Below are 27,223 nucleotides of genomic sequence, written 5' to 3'. Positions count from 1 at the left end.
GGCTGCCTGTGGTTCAGAGTAATGATTTTAAAATATGTCACATGGGAGGGGAGGGAGGGGCAAATCACAACAAACAACAAACAACAAACGAAGATGGCGGCCGTCGTCCATGAACGACAACTAAACGAACGCTTCGTTCGCTTAAAACTCCTGGTCAAAGCCATTCGAAAAGGTAACATAACCGAAGCTAAAGATTTACTAAACGCCGGTGTGAATGTAAATTGTATGGCTGGGGGAGTTACGCCGCTTCATGTGGCAGCAGCACACGACCATGTTGAATGTGCGGAATTCCTTCTTCAAAATGGCGCCAAGGTTAATCAAACTATTGCAGATTTTACAACGCCCCTTCACGTAGCAGCTCGCTTTGATAGTCTTGCTTGTGTTGTGTTGTTTATAAATCATGGTGCTGATGTGAATGCAGTGACTAAAGAAGGTATGTCCCCGCTTCATTTAGCTGCAAGAAACGGCCATTTAAAAACAGCTGAGGTGTTAATGGCGAAGGGCGCCGAAGCTGACTTTGCTTTAAAGTCGCCACATCCTCAATCGCGTTCACATGGCGAAAATTTAACCCCATTGCACTTCTCTGCTCGTCATAATCACCCTGAATGTATTAAAATCCTGGCGAGATATGGAGGGGATTTGAACAGACCTTCTGGGAAGAGTCTTGCTACCCCTCTACATCTTGCTGTACAACATAAACATCTCGCTTGTTCGTCTGCTCTGGTCTCTTATGGAGCCAATGTCAATGCTGCCGACTTTAAAGGCAATACTCCATTGCATGTAGCCTCGACAGTAGACGATATAGAGACCACAGAACTTTTATTGCAAGCAGGAGCCGATGTGGACTATTATAATAATGTTGGTAAACAACCCATTGATCTTGGAAGTGCAACTATTAAATCCTTCCTGGAACCCCTTGTTGGACAGCCTAGGTCACTTATGTTCCTTTGCGTACTGGCTATTCGCAAAGAGCTTCATTTCAATCAGAGCAGGAACTCAATAGAAGAATGGGTCCCTTATCTACCCCTGCCAGAGACTATTAAAGACAAGTTGTGTTTTAAAGATGTTTTAAACATTGTTAGCTGATACATCAACTCATACTATTTCCATATAATCTGTAACCCTCTGGTAGTACTGGTCCAGTACTATTTTTAGGATTGACTTATCAAACACTATGAAGGTTTTGCTCCATCATGTTGTGGTAGCCATGACAGGAGGCAGGAAAAATTGAATCTGCATCTGTACTGCAAACCGGTTGGCTCAGTTGGTTGAGCTTTGGACTTTCGTGCGGGGGATCGTGGTTCAAGTCCCGGCCAGACCAACATTCAGGGTCTTAAAATAACTGAGGAGAAAGTGTTGCCTTTGTAATTACATCTGCAAATGGTTAGACTTTCAAGTGGCTCGGATGGCCACTTTAAATGGCGGTCCCATCTCTCCACACTCATCGTTACTAACCAACATCGGAGGGACGTAAAAGAACCACTGAGGACGTAAAGAAACCCTAGCCTGCATAGCCATGCGTTACTTGTACCCGCAAGGAACGCCTGGCTACACAGGCTAAAGAAACCCTGGCAGTGACCACCCTCAGTGCCTACATTTCATACTAACCATCTCTCATGCTTGTAAATTGTATAAATTTTGTCATTCACAACTCAATGTAAAGCACCTTTGGTTATATTCATATAGAAAGGGCTCTATATAAATCATAAATCATCAAATCATTATCAGTCTAATCTAATTTACATGAGAAAGAATTCAGTTTCCCAGGGGGAAAAGACTCTATTGTTGTGCCTCCTGTCATGGCTACCATCACGTGATGGTGCAAAGCCTCTATAGCCATGGAGAAGGCCAAGCTTGTGAATATCTTCTATGGAGAAAAAAATCTAGACTGTTGTTGCCTAGGGAGTGGGGGCAAGCTTGAAGCGGCATGGGGAGAGAAAAAGTGACCATGTCATCACTCGACACAAATTTACTCAACAAATTTCCTGAAATAAAGTACACAGAAGTCTTTAAAACAGAGTTTATTTTCCCTCTTTATTCACTAAATAATCAAAAGTAATTTCACAAATCAATAACTTCAAAACCTTTCCCCCAAAAATCATATAAAATTAAAATATTGTTTTTAATTTAAAAAAATTTAAATCTACCTTTCTAACCAAATTTATGGTACGATTTCTAACATAATAGTGAGATTCCTGGTCTCCACAACAAAGATACAATTATCCATGGGCATTAAGAAAATGCAACTTTTAAGATTTTTAAACTGAGTGGTCAGAGTAAAGGAATGTGTTATTCCAGAAATTATCCAAACCCCCTCCCCCCCCCCCCCCAGAGGAATTTGGGATTTCTGAGGGGTAGGGGGAGTTGGAGAAAGAGCAAAATTACAGAGTTTGCATGGAAGAAAATTGAATTTCTGGGGGTAGGGTGGTATGGATAATTTCTGGAACCACACAATTTATCTAAAGTATCCTTTAGATATGCCATATTTTTATTTGTTACTATTTTCATTGCATTTTGGTCCTGATTAAAATGCTATTGCTGGAGTGGGATAATTTATATCTTTTTCTGCATATACTTCAATTGTTTTTGTGTGGCAAACTGTTGACATTTTAAAATAAAAATTGCATCCGAGGTGTTGGGACCTTAAAGCTAGTTTAATTCTCTCTCTCCACAACCTTAATACTCCAGCTCATGCAATTTAAATTTAAATTTTCCTCTGACATAAAAAGTTCAAAAATATCACAATAAAATAAATTAGACATTAGTCTGTTAAGTTCCAGCACCTAATGCATAAATATTACTGGCATGCTCGCAGAAATGCTAAATGGATAATTATCAGAACAAATAGCAACTCATCCCTTCATTATTTAGTTTTGTATTTGCTCTCTATTTCCCATATATTTCCATATATAATTTGTTATTAATCATTTTTTTTCCAACTCCCAGCTAATAAGTAATATTTCAAACACGCGAGAGAGTTCTTCCTTCGATTTCCAAACACCGAAAAGTGAGTTGAAAAAACGAGGCACAGCAAAGTTTTTTTAACTGACTTTGAGGTGTTTGGAAATCGAAGGAAGAACTCCCTCAAGTGTTTCAAATTACTTCTCAAACTCATGAATATTTCTTGGAGAAAATCAAAGAAAAAGCTTACGAAATTTAATGCAAATTAAGAACACATTTCCAAACCACCGTCACAGTAGTGATTTGCTTTGTTTTCTCCTCATTAAATATTCATGAGTTTTAGGAGGTTTAACTAATAATTTTCTTTAAATCATTCAAGTTAAGCAATTAAGTTGCAGTAGTTCAGCATAAGTACAGTTGTAATGACAACATGTGAAAGTGCAGATATTACTTTATGGTGTAGACACACTAACTGGGACCACTCAACCAATCACAACATAGATTTAAAACAAAAGAATCAAACTTGAACCAATCAGAAGCAAGCAATGAAGGCTAGATATCTGTGAAAATGTTTGACGTAACCATGGAAATGAAAGATTGTGATTGCATGGTTAAGATCAATTATATGATACTGTTTTGATTTTTCCTGACTGACTATAGTTTTTTTAATCTTAAATTTAGTTAAAGTGGTACTCTTAGTGACGTGTCTGCAAACTAACATTGACTTAAAGCTTTATTCTACCCAAATATAAAGGGTTAGCAAACCATGAAGTACTAGCTTATAAATGTTGTTCTGCTTGCCGTGCTACTGAAAAAAGGTCTTACTAAAATATTGTTTAAAATCTAATTAAAACCTAATGTAGATATTGATAAAACCTAAATAAAATGGCAAAGCATTTTAACAGATGGTGCATTCATGGCAATGAACAAAGCCAAGGTACAATTATTAAGACTGCTTTCTTTTCTTTGAAAATACATTTTTTAGTTCTTTTGATTACATTAAAGGTTACAGTATATAAAGACCTCTTTAACTTGGAGGTAATGTTTTGACATTTCAGACCATGTTATTCCCTAATTTGAGTTGTATCCATATTAATGTTTCCATTAAACAAAGAAATGATACTTTAGGGAATGACACTGGGAAACATTAAGCCAAAGGTAAAGAGAACGAGGGCTATTGACCTACCACAAGGTTCATACAGGAAAATGTATTGAACTAAGCTTGGACAATATAGAGCATTTTCCCTCAAGCGACAAGGCAGCCATATTGATTTACCAAACTATAGAAATTTTCTGAACAATTTTTGCATAAAAATAGGGTTCAATTCCCAGAGGATAGAAAATGTATTGTTTTAGTACACCAACATGGCCATTGTGACGTCACGTGAGAATGCTCCATAGTTTTTGTCCTGATCTTGGAGGAAACAGAAACTTTGAAATTCAAATTGAAAGCCCAATTTAGATGGCTGAAGTCCAATCACCTTAATTTGCAAACCAATTACATTACCTGATTTTCATTCAGACTAGCTTGCCATATCGTACTTCTGTATACTGACAAAATTCTGATTATGACCTTTATACCATCAAGTGTTTAACAAAAATAATGCAAATTTCCAATGAAGCCCCTCCATACAGTACCTCAAAATAATATGGCAAGTCAGTCTCCCATTTTTTCACCCCTCCCTCCCAATAAATTAAGACCATTTACAAATAATATTATAGCTTTTTTAGCTCCTAAAACCAATTTGGTATCAGCACCTCACTTTGCTGTTTTGATATCATCACAAAGATGCACATACTCAACCTATCAAAACGTGAAAGTGAAGCTTTGATACCCAATAGCTCCTTTCACAGTTTCCTGCACCATCTTGAAAGGTAACTGTGTCTTTGCATCAAAGCAAGACAAATGGTGAGCTTGCAATAATAGAGTAATGGGAATGATTGTCCTAGGTGTTAAAAAAACAACTATTTCATTGCAAGGTCACGTTTCATCTCATTTTGATGCAAAGGCACAGCTTAGTACCTTTCAAGATGGCACAGGGAGCTGTAAAAGGGACTAATGGTCATCAGTAAAAAGCACAATTCAAAGTTTTCAAAAGGAAATCAAGAACTTGTGCATGGAAGTGTTCATAGCACAGTCAGGTCCCAGCACATATCAAACGTAAACTGAAACCATTCATTTACCCTTGGAATGATTAGTAGCTTCATTTGAAGCAGGTTTAATCATGGGGTAGTTGTTGTAGGATTACCACTTTTATCGACAAGTCCAGCAGTCATTTCAACATCTTCAGGTTTCTTATTTTGGGCAGCTGCTCCTCTGATATTGCAAGAATAATATTGTACATATTGCATTAGTCAGATGAGCAATAAATAGGTCAACTAACCAACATTTTAACATGCAGTTGACTGTAGTTGTTGGCCATGGGTGAATAATCTAGATTAGATGACTTCTCTTACTTTTTGCCAATAGCAAGTACGCCATATAAAGCAGCTGTGATACAGATAGACCCAGCACCAACAAAGGTAGAAACTTCTAAGCACATGATAATTGGGACCAAAGCAACCCTGATGAGAAAAACAAGTATATTCCAGTTACAGTACCACTCAATTCACCAAGATATTTTTTTACGTACCACAAATATACGAGAATTACTTAGAAAATGCATTGATAATTCATGAAGGAAACACAATAGAAATCATGACCATGAAGGAGGTTTTATATCTGATATAGATTTGTCTTCATTTGCATAAACTTTAACTTGGATTTTCTCTATCAAACTTGGTTCATTTCGTAAAGAATTCTGTACAATATGAGAACATACATCATGAGTTTTCTAAGCCGTTTAATAAACTCTCAGATCGTGTTTTATCGGGTCTAGAACCACTCGGCTACACCTCGTGTTTTATACCCGATAAAACACTCTTGCTCGTTTATTAAACATTACATAACATACCACATAGAGTGAAGTCACTGAACCTGTGAAATACTGTAGATATTAGACTATAAACTTTAGTAGACATGAATTCCATTGTTTTCTGGGTCCATTTAACTTACACGTTGACTAGTATTTTTTATTTCATGGTTTAAATGCCTTCATTCTCCATATAAAGATTACTCATAAAATCATATATAATATTTACCCAAAATATAATGTTGCTCTCATCCAGAATTTAAAGTGGTCTTCAACCCAGTTGCTAATGGTTACCATCCATCCCATATATTGACAACATGCAGGGACTTCAAAAGCCATAACAAAAATTCCTAAAAAGCTGAAGAAAATAAAAACAAGTTATCTTCCTTTATTCCTCTGAATCTCGGAATATTGAGTCGCCAACAAAGTGGCATTTGCCGGCAATTGTTTTGCAGGAAATTGAAAAAATGAAAGAAAATGCTATTCCTATCAATACTAAAAAGGCAACAAAGTATGGCCTAAGAGTTTTGCTAAAAGTTTTGCATGAATTTGTCACGCAAACTAAAAGTTTCTGTTTGTTTGTTTTTATTGAATTATTTTATATATAAATAAGTTACTCTGTACACAAGTTGGTATATGCTAAAACAATTATTCACCTCGGGCTCAGTGAATATGGAGAATATTTACCTCGCCGCTCAAAGACTCGCGTCTCGGTAAATATTCCCCGATATTCACTTCACCTTCGCCAAATAATTGCTATATAGTCCTTACATCATCAATAGCCCCATTCCAAAGCATTTTGCAGATAAGGTAAACAATACAAAGAATCCCATTGCTGTACAACCTAGAAAAAAATATATATTAAAAAAAACAATTATATGAAGACTTCAAAAGTTTATGTCAATCACAAAGATTTCTTATTCCATTTTTTCCCCTTTTTTTACATTTCTTAATTTCAGTGTACAGGTTTATAAAAACAATATTTTTAAATTAATGTTTGATGTAGTAACTCAATAAGATATTTTTCAAATTTAATGGGTTTAATATTATATATGCTCATTTATTGCTCTTTTTCAAAAGAAAATCTAATCGAGTGACTTGAAACTAGAGATTAATTTATTCAATTTAGCCCATAGACGATCTGCAGGGACGTCAATAACAGCTGTTTGTGATGAATTTGGTGAAGAAAGCTCTCAATTGCTTGAACCTCAAATGTACTACAGATTTCTCTGATTTCATAATTTAAAGTTGTAAAACGATACACAATAAGCCAAATATCATTTTTACTTATCGAAACGAGAGAAATCTGAGTTCATAACGAAGCAGAATAAATTACATTTTGGCTACAAAATTCATTGAAGGCAGGTGACAGTATTGAAGTACAAGGAATATGAATCAAAGTGAGGGTAGAATCGTCAACAATTCGACAATATTTTAAATATTTACAGCCAGATTTACAATTATCCTACATTTTCGACTAGTCCTACTAACACTCTGGGGTATAAAAAGTGGTTATACTGTAATAAATAAGGAAAAACGTCTGCATATTCGTAGAGTTCCGGTGTATAAAAAGTCATTATGGTGTACTTACACAACGCCGAAATAGCTCCCCACGCCCGGACTACAAGCCTCATTCCTTTGGGGACGTCGCTATTCGTTGAACTTTCTGCCATGATGAAGGTAATAATTTAGCTGCGATCAAAGATTTCGAAAAATTTCTTTTACATTTCAAGAGTTTTTAAAGCCGTGAAGATTGTTTTTGTATTTGAGCAGGAGATACGGTTCGCGTGTCATCTAGTAACACGACTAAATATCGAACTCCCGAGAGAGAAAATCTCACCGGAATTTACCTTATATGGTTGAACCGAAAATCTATTGACAGATTTTCAAGAAATCCGAACTATCTCGGTGTATTTTCGGGATCCGATTAAACGATTCGAGGAGAAGGAGAATGTAAAGGAAGAAATCGTTTTTCAGTAGTTGTTTTCTTCTACGATGAGAGACTTGGAGCTTCAGGGCTTGAAGTCGCTGAATGCCGTCCCTTTAATACAAATTAAAGTCACCAATGCTTCGGGGAAAGAAGTAGCTTTGACGGTGTCATGCAAAGATAGAGTAGCTGTCGTAAAAGATAAAGCTTTAGGTGGAGAATTTTACAAAGATTCGTCGTCCTACAAACTGGTTATTGGAAAATGTCGTCGTATTTTAGACGATGGAAAAAGTTTAGAAGAAGAAGGAGTGCAAGAAGATGGTAAATACAACCCTTGGAGATCTGTTTTTCTGTTATTTAGAGATCAAGTTGAGGTTGAGAATTTATTTTGTTCATTTTAGACGAGCTGGTTTTACTCAAACGTCGTCAAAATACGAATGAAGATAAGGTGAGTCGAAGTTTATGACTTTAATATTCGTCCACAGCAGACTATTAGATAATTTCATTTTAATAATTCTTCTGAAGTTAACTTCTTTTTCCTTTATTTTAGTTGTTACTTGTGTTTATATTGTTTTTTAACGGGACGACAGCACGTAATAGCCACATAATGCAAAAGCAACTGTTTGTGTTTACCTTTGAGATTTGCTTTATCCATTATGCGACACTTACGTACCATATAGATTCTTCTTCCTTTTTTCCTTTTTTCTTTTTTCCTTTTTCGTTTTATCTAACGCTCTATTATTTATTACTTATTTCTTCTGTAATCCTCGTACATGGTTAAATTGCTACTAATGGAATTAAGCAACGAAATGATATACTTATTTTAGGTTTGCCTCTGATACAATGTACTGTCGTAGAGTAGTCTCAATATTAACCTCGTATTCTCTGGCGGACTAGTACTACTACAGTCTCTAGTTCTTTTGCAATAATACGAATGGTATCTAACTCAAGAGAAAACTATTGCCATTTTGCAGATGAAAGCTCTTGAGCAATTATTTTTAAATTATAGTACTTGCGTCTTGCGTATAATTTTTGATCAGTAAGCATATAAGCATAAGCATGTTTGATGATCTTCAGGGGGCGCGATGGGGAGGATGGGGGGATATGGAGAGGGAGTGGGGGCGTGCTGAATAAATTTGCTTTCTTCCATCATTTCTTCAGTTACATATAAACTTTAGAGGTTACAAAGCAAGGTTGAGGAGATCAGCCACTGCTTTTTGGGTATTTTACTAGTTAAGCAGTTAAAAATAGAAAACTGCTACCCCTTGCTTCTTACTGCAATTTTTCATAAACATGCTAACTCTGTGTCTGCGAGCTGCACATGAAAATTTGGTTTTTGGCTGCCGTCAATCAAACCTAATCAGTCGGTACCTCTTATACTTTTGACTGGCGGTAGCAAAAAACCAAATTTCATGCAACTTGGAGACAGAGAGTTTGCATGTTTATGAAAATTGTGGTAAAACATCTTACAATGCAGCTCATACAACACTCCTGTTTCGAGTTCTCTGTTCTCAATTTTTAATTAGTCATGTTGATAATTCTGAGCACCTAAATAAGAAAAACTGTAAAGATTTGAAGAATAAGTTTACTAGTGAGCTTGTTTAATCCTGGTATCATGAAGTTATTCAGGATTTGATAAAATTTCTGTTATACAATCTTAGAACCAGAAGAGAGTGTCTTCTAAGGGGCCAGATATTGCCACAATACAAAGACTAACCCTTAAACTGGAAGCAAGAAAAAAAGAAGAAACGCCACCATCCTCATCGGGAGGCAGCATTGATGTGAGTACCTTATTGACTCCAAATGATATATATATGATAATTGATAAATCTCTTTATTTAAGTGTCTAGTCGTTATAGCGCATTTGCACAATTGAGGACACTTTTCACTCACACGCACTACCACTATATTCAGTGTTCTATGCATAAAACACTGAACTCACATGTTGGTTTTTACAGATGGAGGAACCCGGAGAACCCAGAGAAAGCCCTTGTGGCAAGGGAAAGAACAACACATCAAACAAGCACAACTCACATATGGTGTCCACAGGGCTTAAACTACTGATCTGAATATTTGGAACTATCTGTATACAGGGGTGAAAGACGACATGTTACCCCATGTTACACTTATGTTGCTTTATTCCTCAAAACCCTTCCCATACTAGTCTGTTTAGACTCTGTGGAAACACTATAGTATGTTCATGGCCAAAGCATCCATGGAATGTAAAGTTCCAGAAATTATCCATACCCACCCCACAGAGGAATTTGGAATTTCTGAAGGGTAGGGGGTCAGAGAAAGAACAAAAATTACAGAGTTTGTATGGAAGAAAATTGGAATTTCTGGGGGTAGGGGGGGTGTCTTAAAAAAATTTCTCCGTGGGGGGTATGAATAATTTTTGGAACTACACAATAAGCACTTTCCAGTTCATATGCAGTTTGATATATACATGGTTATATATCACCCTTTAACTCTATGTTAAAAGCAGTGTTGTTTGAAGCACTAACCAAATGCTGTTCTCCTTTGTTTTAGTTCAACACAGAATTAAGGAGAATCTTGGTCTCACTTATCGACTCTTCATTATTGCTTCAGTCTATTGATGAATACGATGAGGAAGGCAACCTTTATAAAGGTACAGTCTTGTTGCAAAGTTTTATACACCGAATCGAAATATGGCAACCAATTTGAATAACTATTCTGCACTGATTAGCCTTGTGTAATCCATGTGGAAACCTAAGAGCATTGACTCACATGTATGAGAGGCCAGTCAGTCGCTAGTCAGTCCAGAATGATAGTTTTTCAAATTGGTCGCCACATTTCAATTCAGTGTATACACCTGAAAAAACGTAGTCGGGTTCGAGAAGGTCATATCATCGAAGCTAAGACAGAAAAGGATTTTGGGCACTCCGAAATGTGTATCATATTTGCATATAGACATGTAAAAATGCACAGTAGAGCAAAGTCGGTCGACCTAGATTAACAACATGCCAAAGCCATGATGCATAAAATGTGCACGGGAAGGGAAAACTGCAGTACGCATGAAATTAGCATAATTGTTTGTCTTCCCATGCTCCACTTCAGTCTTAGATTTTATGATACATGTATAACCTTTTTTTGAACCCAACAATGTTTTTTCAATTAGGTGTAAAGGTGCAAGGAAACTAACATTAACCATTAGATTTCATCATTTGATTTGTAAAATGGTAGCAGAGGACTGAAAAGGTAAATAATGGCTGGTCAGCCGCTGGTGGAAATCACTGGCAATGCAAAGATTTGACCAGACAATTTCCAATTCTGGCTGGACAATGTTCAATGGCTATCCCTGGTCAAAATCACTGGCAATGCAAAGATTTGACCAGACAATTTCCAATTCTGGCTGGACAATGTTCAATGGCTATCCCTGGTCAAAATCACTGGCAATGCAAAGATTTGACCAGACAATTTCCAATTCTGGCTGGACAATGTTCAATGGCTATCCCTGGTCAAAATCACTGGCAATGCAAAGATTTGACCAGACAATTTCCAATTCTGGCTAGACATAGTTCAATGGCTATCCCTGGGTGCTCTACTACTGACCTACATTTTGCAACTTATGTCTCAGTCATTATATAGTGTATAAAAGAATATAATGATAACAAAATGATTTCTTTTCAACTTTGTAGGAACCAGTAATGCTGAAGCAAGCAGTAGTGTAAGTGGAACACTGAAAAATTGCATTCATGTTTCATAATATGGAGTTGAGCTTTGGAGTCTGGAAGTAATTTTCATAGTCCAAATAATATAAGCCTCCTTTAGACCAAGATGTTGGTCTGACAATGTCTCATATTTATCCTTCATCATTTCCATTATCAATATCCAAGCTGTGTCTCATAATAGGCCCTTTGCAGCTCAGTAATCACATGCTGATTAATTCACTGAGAGCAAATGAATGAACATTTTGATTCCCATGGGTGAAATTTACTGGACTGCAAACAAACTTTCTACAACCTGTTTTGAGAGATCGTAATAAAACTGCATTTTGTGACACACTGGTTACACATCGTTACATTCAGTTCTTTACAAGTACAGTAGCTAAAAAGAATCACCAATTTAAAATTTAAAAAGAATTTGCTCTACAATACAGACATTTGACCGTAAACTGCAAAGGACCTATCGTTTCCATACCAAATATGGAATATATGAGTCGTTAATGTTCCTATTCATGTGACCATAGCTAGACATTATTAACATTGAATTTTTCTGTGGTATAAGTCTTCAGGTGACAAGACAGATGAAGGCCTTAAAGGTAAATAGTTTAGAGCAAATTCTATAGTACTGCACAAAACGTATGGTTTACATCTAAAAGGAAATCCTCGCCAGCTGATCTGAAATAGTGATGTACAAATGACGTCACTGCAAAACTGAGTTGTCATTCTATGCCTCCAATAGTGTACTCAGATATAATATACAGTTATTATAGACAGCTTGTACCCTTAAATCTGTTTATTCTTATATTTTCAAATTACAATTGTAATTAGGGTAATAATATGTACTCAATCAATCAATTGATTTTAATTATTAGTACCCTAATTACAATTGTAATTTGAAAATATAAGAATAAACAGATTTAAGGGTACAAGCTGTCTATAATAACTGTAGTAGCTAAGCAAGATAGACAGCTGCTATTTGCATTAAGAATAGTTAGTCTAAGTATAAATTGGATCTCATTAGGGTAATAATACTACTAAACTGTGATAGGTCAGTCTTACGCTTAAAAAGATAGATTGCCCATCAACAGTCATGGAATCAGTTGTCCCAGCTCCAAAGGGGTATCACTTTGTTGGGTATACTGTGCATCATGCTTCTCTTTGCATGTCTTCTTTCATGTTCTGCCAACCCCCAAGGTGCCTTTTTGCCCATCAACAGTCATGGAATCAGTTGTCCCAGCCCCAAAGGGGGTATCACTTTGTTGGGAGTGCTGTGCATTGTGCTTCTCGTAGCGCTTTCATGTTCTGCCGACCCCCAAGGTGCCTCTTTGCCCATCAACAGTCATGGAATCAGTTGTCCCAGCTCCAAAGGGGTATCACTTTGTTGGGTATACTGTGCATCATGCTTCTCTTTGCATGTCTTCTTTCATGTTCTGCCAACCCCCAAGGTGCCTTTTTGCCCATCAACAGTCATGGAATCAGTTGTCCCAGCCCCAAAGGGGGTATCACTTTGTTGGGAGTGCTGTGCATTGTGCTTCTCGTAGCGCTTTCACGTTCTGCCAACCCCCAAGGTGCCTTTTTGCCCATCAACAGTCATGGAATCAGTTGTCCCAGCCCCAAAGGGGGTATCACTTTGTTGGGAGTGCTGTGCATTGTGCTTCTCGTAGCGCTTTCACGTTCTGCCAACCCCCAAGGTGCCTTTTTGCCCATCAACAGTCATGGAATCAGTTGTCCCAGCTTCAAAGGGGTATCACTTTGTTGGGAGTGGCTGTGCATCATGCTTCTCGTAGCGCTTTCATGTTCTGCCGACCCCCAAGGTGCCTTTTTGCCCATCAACAGTCATGGAATCAGTTGTCCCAGCTTCAAAGGGGTATCACTTTGTTGGGAGTGGCTGTGCATCGTGCTTCTCCTAGTGCTTTCATGTTCTGCCAACCCCCAAGGTGCCTTTTTGCCCATCAACAGTCATGGAATCAGTTGTCCCAGCTTCAAAGGGGTATCACTTTGTTGGGTGTGCTGTGCATTGTGCTTCTTGTAGCGCTTTCATGTTCTGCCGACCCCCAAGGTGCCTTTTTGCCCATCAACAGTCATGGAATCAGTTGTCCCAGCTCCAAAGGGGTATTACTTTGTTGGGTGTGGCTGTGCATCATGCTTCTCCTAGCATTTCTTTCATGTTCTGCCAACCCCCATGGTGCCTTTTTGCCAGACCTATCATATTTATGACCATATCAAATCTTATCAACCTGTCTTCATCCTTTATAGGGAGAATTGATGATGATGAATTCGCCGTCAATCCAGTAAGTACTAGTTTGAAACAGTAAGGAATGTTCCCACTCTCTTCTTAATTGTATTGACCCCTGGTCCAATTCCTGGCTGTGAAATTTCTGGAATTTGAAATGCTCTTTCACAAACCTGGAAATGAATGATTGGAGAATTTTGAAAATACCTCTCCCACACTTCAAGGCTGTTTTAAATCATGCACAAATCATGGTGTTTCTGTCTTTATAGGAAATTCTAAAACAGTTTACAGATATGGGATTTACAGAGGCTAAAGCCACGAAAGCACTACGTATACACAGGTGAAGTCTGTATTTCATTATTATAACTTAATTACCTAGCAAAACAGAATGAAAAAACAACAACAAAAATTGAAATCTAGATTTCATTGAACCATCATTGTTGCTGTTCCACAGAATGTCACCAATGCAAGCCATGGAATGGCTCTTGCAACATGAAAGCGACCCAGATCTAGACGAGTCTGAACCCTTAACAGTTGGTTATAGCAGAACAAGACGGAAACGAAGAGAATTTACACCTAACCCGAGAGTAAGTAGCATTGATTAATACAGTACTAGTGTACAGGTATATAGAGCTGTTAAGTTGTGACGTGTTTCTGGGTCCAACTGGTCTCAAAAACACCTCATCCGAGAGAAAGTAGCATTGATTAATATGAGTGTACAGGTATATAGAGCTGTTAATAAGTTGTGACGTGTTTCTGGGTCCAACTGGTCTCAAAAACACCTAACCCGAGAGAAAGTAGCATTGATTAATACGAGTGTACAGGTATATAGAGCTGTTAATAAGTTGTGACGTGTTTCTGGGTCCAACTGGTCTCAAAAACACCTAACCCGAGAGAAAGTAGCATTGATTAATACGAGTGTACAGGTATATAGAGCTGTTAAGTTGTGACGTGTTTCTGGGTCCAACTGGTCTCAAAAACACCTAACCCGAGAGAAAGTAGCATTGATTAATACGAGTGTACAGGTATATGGAGCTGTTAAGTTGTGAAGTGTTTCTGGGTCCAACTGGTATCAAAAACACCTAACCCGAGAGAAAGTAGCATTGATTAATACGAGTGTACAGGTATATAGAGCTGTTAAGTTGTGACGTGTTTCTGGGTCCAACTGGTATCAAAAACACCTAACCCGAGAGAAAGTAGCATTGATTAATACGAGTGTACAGGTATATAGAGCTGTTAAGTTGTGACGTGTTTCTGGATCCAACTGGTTTCAAAAACGACTAAAATAGAAATATGTTCTCAGTGATTTAGCCTCCACCTAAAAGATTAAAACTTTCAAAGAAAGATATTCATAGAAAGGAGGGAAAAGAATAGATGCCTCTAAAAAAAGTTTGTAGATGTGGAATTGAAAAAGAATCAATTATGCATCTTTTCTTTAAATGTCCCTTATATGCTGCTCAGAGAAATTCTCTTTTTACCACAGCTGCATTGATTTGTGGTAGTTTGTGGCAAAATGTTTCTTCAAAAATAAAAAAATCTTAGTTGGTTTTTATATGGCTGTAGAGACTTAGACTTTAAAAAAAATCATGAACTTTTCACTGAAGTACAAAAGTACATATTAGCTACAAACCGTTTTTTGTTCACCAAAGATTAATTATTTTTTCATTTCCTGTTTTCATTATTTCGCTTTTGCTTGTTTAATTTTCTTTCTTTGTACTGTAAATATTATGGATGTGAGCCCCCTCGTTAAGCTTTACAGCTTTTGGGGCAAATGTTTAGTCAAATATGTTTAAATAAAAAAAAAAGTTTGGAACTGTACTTACGTTCGGACATTAGTCCTTCATCTCGGAGTAGAAGAGAGATGATAACAAGAAGAAAAACAAAAAAAAAAAAAAACAAAAAAAAAGTTTATTAAAAGTTTTTTTTTTTTTTTTTTTAAGTTTATTCCTCGATTGCACGTTACGTCATCTCGACCATGTTGGTGCCATTTAACAAAACATTTCTCATTAGCATCCATTGTTAACGGTACCTCAATGGCCGCCATGTTTTGTCTTTTGACTCTCTTGGGAATGCTTGCAACCCATCAATACGAAACTATAACCAACATACCATGTTTTCTGTTTCCCTGCTACAAGAGTCTCCCTCGTTGGCGATACTTGGCACTGCTAGCAGGGACGTTTTCTGTGAAACTGTAGATCGGTATTTATTCTTTAAACATAATAAATTGCAGGCCGTAGAAAATCTTAAAGAAATGGGTTTTCAAGAAGAAGACATTCTAGTAGCGCTGAAAGTAACTGGCAACAACCAAGAAGCAGCAGTAAGTCAAATCGATAATTATGTCAACACTGAAAGCGGGGTTCCCAAACAAATAGAATGTATCCACTGAATTAAATAATCGCTTTTTCAACCTTTATTTGACCTTCGTTTGACCGGTTACCTCGGCTTCGCCTCGTGGATCCACTGCACTACTTTGACAATGTGAAGACGCAACTTATCGTCAATAAGAGGACAGACACATAAAAAACTGATGTCAATTTGTTAAGTGCCTCTTGGGAGAATCAATTTTATTTTGTCTAAACGTATCCGTTTTCGAAACGTTGAGTTTTGTAAAGGGCGTTTTCACTAGATTCGCGTGGAAGGGAGGCCAATCCGCAAAAAAAAAAAAAAAAAGAAATCCGTTTTCAAAAATATCCGGGCACTTGTGGACGGAGTTTTAAGTATGATGTCGCAAAAAAAATCCTTCGATCCCCCGCTCTCCCAACCCAGCTTTTACATGCTTTACTTTCTCAATGTTTTGACCTTTTTTTTTTTAATTCACTTTTTCGTTTCTTTAGTGTGACTGGCTGTTAGGGGATAAAAAATGTGGTGTTGTAAATATTGATGAGGGCCTGGACCAAGATAGGTGAGTTTATTTACTAGTGCACTTGCACCGAAATTTGCTCTATTTATTATTCAATTTTTAACCGATAATAAGGCTGAAGTTAATGAATTTTAAAATATATATTTAAAAAAAACAGAAAATAATTACCGTGGCTGGAGAGAGCCTGTTCGAATCGGTTAAACTATAAAGTTTGAAGGAAATAAGTTGAAAACTCGCGAAAAAAATGATTTTTGAAAAGTGTGAATTTTGTAAGAAAACCTTTGGTAGGGGCAAAAGATGCCTACGAATGTTTTTATACAAAATTTCGATTTTTAAAAATTCATATCTTCGCGATTTTTAAACTTACTTCCTCCGAAATTTACAGTTTTACTAATTTGAACATGGTCTTTCTATCTATGGTTTATATTCTTCTGTCCTGTGAATTTTGGAATTAAATTATAAAAGTTCATTTTAAGAGAGAATTCATTTTAAGAGAGAATTCTTTTCGTATTCAAGCAGTGAGCGCCAAAAACTATTTTCTTGAAGAAAGGCTGTTGTACAAGGCTAAAATCTTGTTATTCAGAAAGTTTGACTTGTTTGGAAGTGGAGATGACCGATGAAAGTGGAATCAAAATGTTAACCCAAAACAAAACTTTTATTCGAAAATGAGGTTTAGGCCTTCATTTGCTTATTTCCCATATATTTTCTATAAAGAAGCCGGACAAAGCAACATTCTAATACAAATGCAACAAAACATCTTTGTACAATTGAAAATATCGCTTCAAACAGGCATTTTATCATAGTACATCAGTTTCTAACTGTTTAAAGAAGGTTTTGAGTGCAGTTAACCCAAAACGAAAATTGGTATCAAAACTCATACGAAAGTCTAATTCTGGCGCTTTTTGCCATTATTACTCATTATTGAAAAACTTTTCCTCTTAAACTGTATTTGATACTCTTTAGTCCCATGTACAAGGCTATTATGGAAAACCCGATGGTTCAGCTTGGCTTGTATAATCCCCGAATTCTTGCAGGTAATTGGTGAATATTTATTGAATTCGATTTTCGCATGATATTCATATCAAAGCATGGTGGCTAATAACTAAACCCAGAGATCAATTGAATGATACAAACCATAGTTAATGGAGTGGAATGGATTCCGCTCCATTAACTATGTACAAACCCTCAAATCGAAAGACAGAACCACTATCAAACTTTGCTCACATGTGATGTCGAGACAAAGCTATTAATGGTTTTCACGTCGGCCATGTTGGAGGAACTTAACAAAAGAATTGTCAATGAATTCTTTTGTTATATCCTCCAACATGACCGCCGTGTCTTTTGTTATTTTATTCTCTAGGGAATGGTTGAAAACCATCAATAAGACCTCTTTAGCTTGGGCGGCGTAAAGGTTTCCCATTTCAGACCATGTGTCATTCTTGAGAATAACATTTGAGTAATTTATCCATATTCATGTGTCTTCTCTTGCACAACCTTGAAACAAAAAATATAATACTCTAGGGAATGACACTTGATGTGAAATGGGAAAACATTACGCCCTAGCTAATACATCGACCCCAACTATGCTTGAGTGACTACCGAAGAATAGGTAGTTTTCCCAATGGAATACAGTATATCAGACAAGCAAACTCAAATTCAGAAGGTTTTTTTAGTTGTCAGCACTTTATTTCTCAATTAGGATGCATTGATTCTAAGGCAAACATTTACAATTTTCAGCAATCAGTGTTTGTTCCATGCTGTATATCAAAAACACATTTTAGCTTGTCCGACGTAGCAACTGTAACTAGGGCGGTATGGATTCGGGATCGGTGAACACACCTTTTTACAGTTCCGTTCAGTGACCAAGTACAATATTTCCAAGTCTAGGTTGGAGTTGCCGCGAATGATCAACTATAGTTTAGCTATACGCGGCAACTCCAACCTCAGCATGGAACAATACTCCAGTTTCGAGTTCTCTTTTGCTCAGCCTTAGTCTCGGTTGTGTTTATAATATTCAGCTATTCAACCAAAACTCATTGCATTTTAATCAACTCATATTGTTCCGCCGTGCGTATATTCCTTACTATACAATGGACCTTAATAAGAGAAAAGAACACATATTTGTACACAATAGAGGCTAAGACTGAGGAAAGGCAAACTCAACATGGGAATATTAGTCGTGGTCACTCATCGGAACTGTAAAAAGAAGTATTAAAAGAGTAGAGGTCTATAGAGCGTTTTCACTCACGTGAGAAGGCAGCCATAAACAATAGAAACTTTCTGCACAGTATTTGCATAAAAATAGAGTGTAATATAAATGTATTGTTTTGGTACCCCATATGGCCGCTGTGACGTCACGTAAAAACGCTCTATTCGCTCTTTTCCGCTACCGTCTAATTCATTTATTCGTTTCGCCTCTAGCCTTTGAAGACATGCTTGAAAGTCCCACTAATAGTGGTATGTACATTAGCGATCCTGAAACCGGACCAGTGCTGCTCCAAATATCTCGAATAGTTCAGGGTTTCGCTAGATAGTATTGCCAGATAGTAAAACCAATTAAAACGCAGAATGAAAACGATACATTCCAACTTTAGGTAGTGGAGCCAATCAGAAACCTAGACTGCACAAGAATTGTAATTTGACCCTGATGTTACTTGATGGCAATCGTCATTTTCTCTTGGAAATAAAAAGACATGTTGAAAGGCTATTGTTTTCTGCTGATTTCTGATTGGCTCCACTACCCAAAGTCGGGATGTATTGTTTTTATTGGTTCTTGCTGTCTAAGTGGCCCCGGTTATAGTAGTTGCACTGTAAATATTCTCCCTTCCTATACTTTATGTCATCGTTCTCTTCCCTCCCTATTTTTTTTGGCCCTTTCACCCTCTTTTTACCTCTTTCCTGCCACTCCCTTCTATCGATTGGAGGGGGGGTTCGTTTTTTCGTTGTTTCTCACTCTTTTTTATCCGTTTCTCCCTCCCTGATCCGTTCATCTCATTCATCTGTAAATAACTGACTGGGTTTGTCAACTTACCAATAAGTATACCCGTATTTCAAAAAACGTCAGATCCAAGGGAGATAGGTCATTCCAAGACGGAAACCGAAACCCGAAGGAATTGTGGAAAACAATAAGTAGTTATTGAACGGAACGAGGTTCAAAAATTGTGATATCTTAGTGGCGAGCAAAGCAATTATTTGCCGATGCCAAAGGCGGACATACTAACAAATCACGATATTATGTGATAACCGAGTTCAATTATTGTTTTATCATTCAGATGAATTTTTTCCTCTGTGTGTGTTTTTTGGTTGTTGTTGCTGTCTAACAAACATGACAAGTCATCTTCTGACAGCTCAGGAAAGCGCACCATGTTGACAAATGCGGCTACGTTACTGCGCAGGTGCAGACTGTTCTTTGCAGCAAAACGGCTTTGCACCTTAATGCGCATGAGCAGATTATCATTTGTAGGCAGTTATTTGCAGTTATGTCGGCCAAAAAAGACAGGGAAAAAATTGAATGATAATACCTTGTATCACAACACTAACCTCCGTGCTCTTAACGAAGATAATAACTATAACCTATCAGTTTAATTTATTGAATAGTCCCTTTCACAGTTCCCTGCGCCATCTTGAAAGGTAGCATTGCCTTTGCATCGAAGCGAGATGAACGGTGAGCTTGCAATGATAAAGACATGTGAATAATTGTCCAAGGTGTTAAAAAATGGCTCAGGGAACTGTGAAAGGGACTATTGATAGATTTTTTTTTTCTAATTTTAATCTCAGTAGTTTACAGATGGCCTATTTCGTTTGCCTCCGATAACCTTTTCTGAAATAGGTATATACGAGCCAGGGTCATTTTTATTTTAAATGTACAGTCATTTTTAACACAAAGTCATAGTGTACGTAGTTTCCTCAGTTGGTAACCGCCATAAGAAGTGTCGGTTCCAGGTCTTTCCTGCAAAGACAGAAGCTAAGAGAAAAAGACTAGGACCGGCAACCTTAAGAGAAAGAACCATTCTCGTACCCAGAGCCTCCTCATAGCGAAAATCGGGAAAAAACAAGCCAGGGAAAAACCCTAAAATTCTATGGAATTCCAATGGCTGTTGAAAATTACATAACACTGAACGAACTCTGATTGGACAACAGGATAAACAAAAATACCAACGGAAACCAAGCAAGACAAATCGACAGGAACGGTCATGTTTCTTCGAATCTCGAATCAATTCCTATTTCCATTTGTCGAACATATAAACTTTTGCAATAACAGAAGACGCAAACAAACCGTTAGAAAGGTCGAGCATTTTAAAGTCAGCGATCCTGAGATAGAGCATGCGCTCTGACGACCTGGTCGCAAGATTCTTGCTTCCAGTCAGTGGGGTTTCCCAGAGCCTACGATTTTTGCGAATGAGTAGGGTCTGGGAACGAGAATGAGAAAGAACCTACTTGGGGCTGCTCACGTGTCTAAGGGAGCAGTCATTATTTAAGTCGGAGGGGGGAGGGGTGGAGAAGAAAATGTTTTTGATGCAAAGCATTTTCCAGACCCCGACAATGGCATTCATGTTTTTCGGGTACCCCTCTTCAATCGTTTAAACAATCCTCCCAATCATCCTTTTGACCTTTCAAGGCCCCCTATGTTCCACTAAACAAATTTGAGGGTCCCCATTTTTTCTTCCACCCCCCACCCCCTCCGACTCTTAAATAATGACTGCTCCCCAAAAGCGTGTCTTAAAAAATCTTTTTTTTTTCTTTCAAAAAATGATTAAAAAATTTGGCGTGCTTAAATTGGTTCCAATATGGACTTTAATATTCTGCATAATGTAAAAGAGCAAGTCGGAGAATCTCTTTTCCTTCTCGAAATTTTTGTACCTCGTGTCCTATATTCAGAAGACACGTGACCAAGCAACCACGACTAAGATTGACCTACCTTTACCGAAGTAAAGCCGAACATGTGCCGGGGTATAAGGTTTTGGCCGACACTCATAACGATTGCATATATATATATATAAACAATCATCATTATATTTGGCCGGGGGAGCGACTGTGTCAATATGAAATTGAAAAACATAAATGTACCACGACCGAGATATTTTACTTGTTGGGTAATTCTTTCTTGTTTTGTTTTCACCTGGCTTTATTGCCCATATATATCTATGGAGAAAGGGGCAACAACTCATCAAGGCAAGGTTTTAAGCCACGTTTACACTAGTGAGTTTACACTAGTGAGTTTACACGTTTACACACGCGAGTTTTTCGGCGATTATTGCTGCGATTGTTTCGGCGATTCTGTTCATAATAAATAATGGTAAATAATTTACTTGTAAAGTTTTTTTTCAGGATACCAAGATTTTCCTAGACGAATGTCTCTTTCGAAGGATGAGACAAAAGATTTTACATTTCCGAAAATTGCCACAAAAATCGCAGCAAAAATCGCCAGTGTAAACAGGGCTTTATACCTTTCTTTATCGACGTGATGCAAACAATATACCCCATTCACACCTAAACGTGTTTAGTTAAACTATGTTTTCATTAGGAAAAAAATTTAGAAACTAGAAACCTACAATATAATAAAACTTTGTAAAATATTATCAGAGCAAGACAAAGGATAGCTTACATGCATCATTTTACCAAAGATTGTGCAGTGTTCGTAGATAGTTTTCCAAACCTGTGTAGTTAAACCACTTTAAAACATATTTAAGCCTTGGTGTGAATGGGGTGATAGACTCTTTTTACTCATTCGGTAACTGAATACCGCTGTGTTCCTTATTAACGGGCTTATTCACTCTACAGGTTTTGCCTCGTCTAAGAGCAAATTATTTGCGAAAGTTAAGCGCAATACAAAAAAACGTACAACTTGTACAATACCAATGTCTTGAAATTCTCTAACTCATCTCCACCCCTATCAGTTGTTTATGTTCTCCCCCTAAACTACCCCAGCTGATATAAATACTGATCGGTCCCTAAATCATGCTGTAATTTTTACAAATTTGTACATTGTGTGCAACTACTTTGTCAGATATAAAACTTTGTTAGCCTCCCCTGCAGTTTTAATTGATGTCGTTCAACCCATTGTGTCACTCATTGGCACCAGCTAAATGATGGTGCAAATAACAAATCGTTAAAAAGTATAAGTAGGTGAAAATTACTAGTCCATCTCTCAATAACCAGAAGCTTCATTCTTTATAATGTTTGAAACAAAATTGTGGTGCAATTAATAAACTCCGCGTAATCGATCAAATGATTTGGAAGTCGAATTCAATCGAACGCAATCACATGATTGGATTCGATTGCGTTCGGCAATAACCTTCCTTGATTGAGAATTTCCCACTGGTTTTTTCATCCCGCTGCAGTAATAAAAAAATGTGAAAATGACTGTCAAGAACTAGGGCGGGTCTTCAACCGGTGAAGAAAACGTACACATCAGCACAGGTTGGTCCAATGTTATCGAATTCATGAGCGTTAGCGAGATCCTGTCCTTCCCAAATCCTGAACTCTTTTCCTTTGGTCACAGCAAGAGGTGGAGAAATGTCAGGGAACACGAGTTCTGGACTCATGACCGTGAAGCCTGGTACACCGTAGCGCATGAAACCATATGACATATCGAGAGGGTACCCAGGTGGAGGGGTGATACTTGAGTTCTGGGTATCGGTGACGTGCAGTTCAAGGTGTGGATGGGGCTCTGCAGGAGCCAACGTTCCCCAATTTCCTGGAGCTCCTCCTAAAGAACTTCCATAAGCAGCAATTCCTCCTGAGATGTGAACGAGCTTGAATGTCTTGATTTTCCCATAAGCAGGAGCAAAGAATGTCCCGTAGCTGTCGTTTCTAGCTCCAATACACACAGGAGCTGTGTTGGCTTTGATGACTGAAAGACAAAAGTGAGATTGTAAAACAACAAAGAGAAGGAAAGGTGATGCAAATACCACACGCCCTTAACGAAAGATCAAAACCAAACCACATGCATAGCTACAGGTAGCCTGCGTAGCGGCGCTTTGGGAGATTTGGGAGACTTACTCCTCCCTTCCCTCCTCCCCAAGGCCCCCATAGCGCATCTACGCAGGCTTAGCCTAGTATAGGCAACTGTATATACTTACTGCGACCGGTGAAGTTCAGACAGAGGGTGTTGCTCTGGTCACCAAGAGAGACACAATGTTGTGCCGTGCCGACAACACAAGAACTTGATTCACACTGCAAATAAATTATTTTAAAAATCAGTGCAAGTTATGTCAGAAATACAGAACATTTAGGACGGGTTCAGACGTCGAACTTTTGCCATGTCAAATCTAATAGTTGCATTTCGCACATGACAAGTGCGAGGTCTTAACCATTATAATTTAACAGAAAATTAAATTCGACGAAATTCATGCCAGCTGCACGAAACGACACACTTTGGTCGCAGACATCCTAGTGCCTGAGCTGGCTTTCGTTAACGCATACTCACGTTTTTGCAAGCGTTAGAATTAATTAAATGCGACATTCGATTCCTACGTCTAATTTATCGACATGGCGAGGGTTTGACGTCTTGGACCTTAGAGCAGTGATTGGTCTGACAGTGCCGTTACCATGTTTAGTTTATTTACATTATTAGCGTCTATATATCTGTTACAAATATTTAAGACTTAATGCTAATAATTATTAATACATTACAATCACACAAATATAAATTTACAATACATTTACAATATTTCATAAGTTATATCAAATTATTAGAAAAAGAAGAAAATGTAATATGTGTAGATGAGGAATACTTAGGCACATCTTAATATAACGGTGGTTCTATTCTTTATATTAACTAGATATTCATTCAAATACTGTTATTTCTTTTGCTGAAACAATCATATATATTTTGCTACTATTTTTTGTATTGATTTCTTTGGATTTATAATAAAAGCAAATTTTTCTTCGTTTTTTAACCAACTTTCTATTCGTAATTGTGTTATATTTTCAATCTTATCAACAAGATATTTTCTTTCATTATAGTAATTTGGGCATGTTAGTAGGAAGTGTAATTCACTCTCTACTTCAATTTGGCATATCTGACACACTCTTTCTTCTGGTTTGGTATATGGTCTTGTATATCTACCTATTTCAATTTGTAAACAATGATCACTTATTCTTAGTTTGGTCAGACTTATTCTGTGTTTAATATTAGTTACCTCTCTTAAGTATTCCTCTCGCTTATAATCTATTTTAAATGTTCTATATGTTCTTAATTTATTTTTCTGTGAATCTTTTCTTCCCGAATCGTTATGTATGTCTGCAAGCCAAATTTGAAATTCTTGATCTTCAATTCTTTGTCTAATGCTTTTCATCAGCTTAGTTAATTGGTAGTCAGTCATTCTCTCACTTGTATTTTGCTGCCATAAATAGCTTAGACCTAACTTATCAAGGGCTAATTTTATTTTCTCTGTCCATCTCGAATTGTTCGAACTCTGTAAGAAACTATCAGCTATTGTCTGATCTGAGAGTTTTGATTTATCAGTATCAGCACGATTCATGTATTTTATCCAAAATTTGATTGCCCTTAATTTTGCGTAAACTCTTATTGGGAAGAGCCCTAATTCTGCTCGGCATGCGTTATTAGACGCTTTTTTACTTACTCCTAAAAGCATTTTACCAAATTTTATTTGCACTTTTTCTAGTGGATCTATATTTAAATTTTTCTTTGTTTCCACACCCCAGACCTCGCTACCATATAACAAGATTGGCTTGATTAAGCTATTGAAAATAGCGTGGCGTGACCAAGTCCGAACCGCGTTTGTGTCGTGTTCCGGGTATTTGATTGGATGTAGAGTAAATTATTGAGATATGTATCCATTACCGTGTCACGACTGTATTCGTGCCTTGTATGCGTATTTGTCTTGTCTTTCAACTATAGTTTATTTAGCAAATCGAGGTCCCATTTTTATGGTCTGTACTCTTATCGAACATGGAATGGCGTCAGTATATGATCCAAATTCAAGTGGAGCCACGAGCGCAGCGATGTTTGGATTATATGCTGACGCCAATCCATGTTCAATAACAGTACAGATCATATAGAAAAAGGAACTTGATTTGTTTTGTTGTTTTTCACCACAAAAAAAAAATCACTAACACGCATTCTTTTTCGGCGTTTTTTTTTTGGTGATCAAAACAACCAATGGAAAGAGCGGGCGCTCGTTGACGTCAGCTTATTTATCTGTCTTCTTATTGGTCAAGACGTAATAGCCAATCAGCGCGTCAGAAATTAACAATTTGTGGAAAAAACATAGTTCTGGTATTTTTATTTATAGTTATTTACAAGTTAAATGCAAGGATCGTGCTACACAAACTAAAGTCGACCAGAAAGACATAAAGCTGATGAATTGCTCGAATGCGTGAATGAGGTAAATGGCTTATCCTCATATAACACAGTAAACTCAAAAAGTCTAATCCAGAATTCGTTTTCATCGCGTATCTCGACAAAACTTAACCTTGGTGGCCCAAATGTTTAATTTAGGTAAACTTGAAAAATGAATGTCAAACCAATAGGTGGTCACATGACCCTGCTTCATAAGCTGCGTTAACTGATGAACTATCTTTTTAACTCGCGATCGTATAAACTCAATCGTTGTCACAAGAATCGTTGTCGGGTTCAGAAACATAGAACATAAAAGCTGAGACCGAAATGGCACATACAAATTACATAAAAATATTATAATTTATTCATTTGCGCCATCCATGCAGTCGGTTTAGAACGTCAAACGCGTATTAAAAACAGTGAATGATGCCACGGGTCGCCGGTCACAGCATACATCTAATTAACGTACTTCCCATGTGCCATTTCGGTCTAAGCTTCTATGTTATATGTTTCTGAACCCGACAACGATTCTTCAATTGAGTATATACTAAGGAATGATCTGTCGATTGGTATAGACATGTTATAGATAGACATGTTTCCCTAACCTTTCGTGTCTTGACTTTAGATCCTTTTTTCTTCTCCACCTTGTATTCTGCCGCACGATCCTTGTAGAGCAGCTCACAAACCTTAGACGAGGGATAGTAGTTGAACATGTAGCACATGTCTGGTACAGCCAGGTGACGTTCCATCTCACATTCTCTCTCATTCTTGGCTGTAATAGATGACATGATGGGGCCAACGATGGTGTGGTTTACTATGGTATCACTATATTGTCTATAGGTGACCTTGGAACCAACATTGCAATCACCAGCTGAAAAGCAAATACAAAAATATAATCGGTCATGATATGAAATAATTACGAGACAACGCAAAATAACTCGAGAAGTTATTCAATAATACTCGCGTCATAAAGTAACTTCCTTGTTGGTAATTTATTCTATCACACGTCCTTTTTTAACGCCTCATTTGCCGCACAAGAGGCAATGTCCCTTGAGGTATTCAAATATGCATCCCAGAGTGTGTTATGAAATGATATGAAATATCAAACTCGTACATTCTGGTTTACCATGGATCTCGGTACTCCATGAGGCTGTTTAGCTATATGTGGTCGCTAATTTCTCGACACTGTATTCTAGGTATTCGCTGAAACTTGGTAACTCTCTGTTACATGAATAGATATTTGTCGTTATCCAAAAAATTGAGACGAAATGGTCCATATAAAAGGTCACTACTAAAAGTTTGTATTTTAAGCAGCAGTAAGGGGGACTCGCGGTCAATGTCAAAGATTTACGGGTTTTACAGGCGGTTTAAGGAAGGCGCCGGCAGCGGGAATAAGC

At 37.4% G+C, this 27,223-nt stretch overlaps 4 protein-coding genes across 5 annotated transcripts in view; 2 read left to right on the top strand and 2 right to left on the bottom strand.

The window, feature by feature from the left end:
• The first annotated feature begins 80 nt into the window (after nucleotides 1-80).
• On the top strand, nucleotides 81-2,015 carry LOC116298263 (uncharacterized). Its single transcript, XM_031706653.2, has one exon. It carries the CDS (start codon nucleotides 94-96, stop codon nucleotides 1,084-1,086), a length of 993 nt encoding a protein of 330 aa, XP_031562513.1. The 5' UTR covers nucleotides 81-93; the 3' UTR covers nucleotides 1,087-2,015.
• Nucleotides 2,007-7,619, bottom strand: LOC116298265 (calcium channel flower homolog). The gene is made up of 5 exons (XM_031706655.2): nucleotides 7,405-7,619; nucleotides 6,585-6,657; nucleotides 6,043-6,171; nucleotides 5,359-5,466; nucleotides 2,007-5,218 (listed from the first exon to the last, which is right to left on the bottom strand). Exons 1-5 carry the CDS (start codon nucleotides 7,484-7,486, stop codon nucleotides 5,125-5,127), a joined length of 486 nt encoding a protein of 161 aa, XP_031562515.1. The 5' UTR covers nucleotides 7,487-7,619; the 3' UTR covers nucleotides 2,007-5,124.
• Nucleotides 7,620-7,739: 120 nt separating this feature from the next.
• Nucleotides 7,740-21,599, top strand: LOC116298262 (ubiquitin-associated domain-containing protein 1). The gene is made up of 13 exons (XM_031706652.2): nucleotides 7,740-8,061; nucleotides 8,142-8,188; nucleotides 9,402-9,521; nucleotides 10,270-10,369; nucleotides 11,400-11,428; nucleotides 11,989-12,022; nucleotides 13,683-13,717; nucleotides 13,929-13,999; nucleotides 14,114-14,246; nucleotides 15,890-15,976; nucleotides 16,494-16,561; nucleotides 17,483-17,553; nucleotides 18,941-21,599. The coding sequence occupies exons 1-13, from the start codon at nucleotides 7,809-7,811 to the stop codon at nucleotides 19,051-19,053; spliced, it is 1,161 nt and encodes a 386-aa protein (XP_031562512.1). The 5' UTR covers nucleotides 7,740-7,808; the 3' UTR covers nucleotides 19,054-21,599.
• LOC116298264 (uncharacterized) overlaps nucleotides 21,296-27,223 on the bottom strand; it is a 25,132-nt gene continuing 19,204 nt past the window's right edge. For both annotated transcript variants that reach the window (XM_089024613.1, XM_089024614.1), the window contains exons 2-4: nucleotides 26,432-26,697; nucleotides 23,602-23,695; nucleotides 21,296-23,372 (exon numbers count right to left, since the gene is read on the bottom strand). In XM_089024613.1, the coding sequence (XP_088880739.1) occupies nucleotides 22,906-23,372; nucleotides 23,602-23,695; nucleotides 26,432-26,697 (827 nt within the window). In that variant the 3' untranslated portion in view covers nucleotides 21,296-22,905. The remainder of the gene's footprint in view (nucleotides 23,373-23,601; nucleotides 23,696-26,431; nucleotides 26,698-27,223) is intronic.

Source organism: Actinia tenebrosa, unplaced genomic scaffold (assembly GCF_029948245.1).
Source record: "Actinia tenebrosa isolate PJP-AT-01 unplaced genomic scaffold, QUT_ActTen_1.0 PGA_scaffold9__36_contigs__length_13948895, whole genome shotgun sequence".
NCBI classification, from domain to species: domain Eukaryota; kingdom Metazoa; phylum Cnidaria; class Anthozoa; order Actiniaria; family Actiniidae; genus Actinia; species Actinia tenebrosa.
This window is presented reverse-complemented; position numbering and strand designations above follow the sequence as displayed.

Excerpts from the sequence above, each read along its gene's own strand:
- LOC116298262 (XM_031706652.2), top strand. The coding sequence starts at position 7,809 with ATGAGAGACTTGGAGCTTCAGGGCTTGAAGTCGCTGAATGCCGTCCCT. Across the intron at positions 14,000-14,113 it reads AAAGCACTACGTATACACAG|AATGTCACCAATGCAAGCCA; the intron begins GTGAAGTCTGTA and ends GCTGTTCCACAG. Across the intron at positions 17,554-18,940 it reads TAATCCCCGAATTCTTGCAG|CCTTTGAAGACATGCTTGAA; the intron begins GTAATTGGTGAA and ends TTTCGCCTCTAG.
- LOC116298265 (XM_031706655.2), bottom strand. The coding sequence starts at position 7,486 with ATGGCAGAAAGTTCAACGAATAGCGACGTCCCCAAAGGAATGAGGCTT. Across the intron at positions 5,467-6,042 it reads AGAGCAACATTATATTTTGG|GGTTGCTTTGGTCCCAATTA; the intron begins GTAAATATTATA and ends TTTTCTCATCAG. Across the intron at positions 5,219-5,358 it reads GTACTTGCTATTGGCAAAAA|AGGAGCAGCTGCCCAAAATA; the intron begins GTAAGAGAAGTC and ends TTGCAATATCAG.
- LOC116298263 (XM_031706653.2), top strand. The coding sequence starts at position 94 with ATGGCGGCCGTCGTCCATGAACGACAACTAAACGAACGCTTCGTTCGC.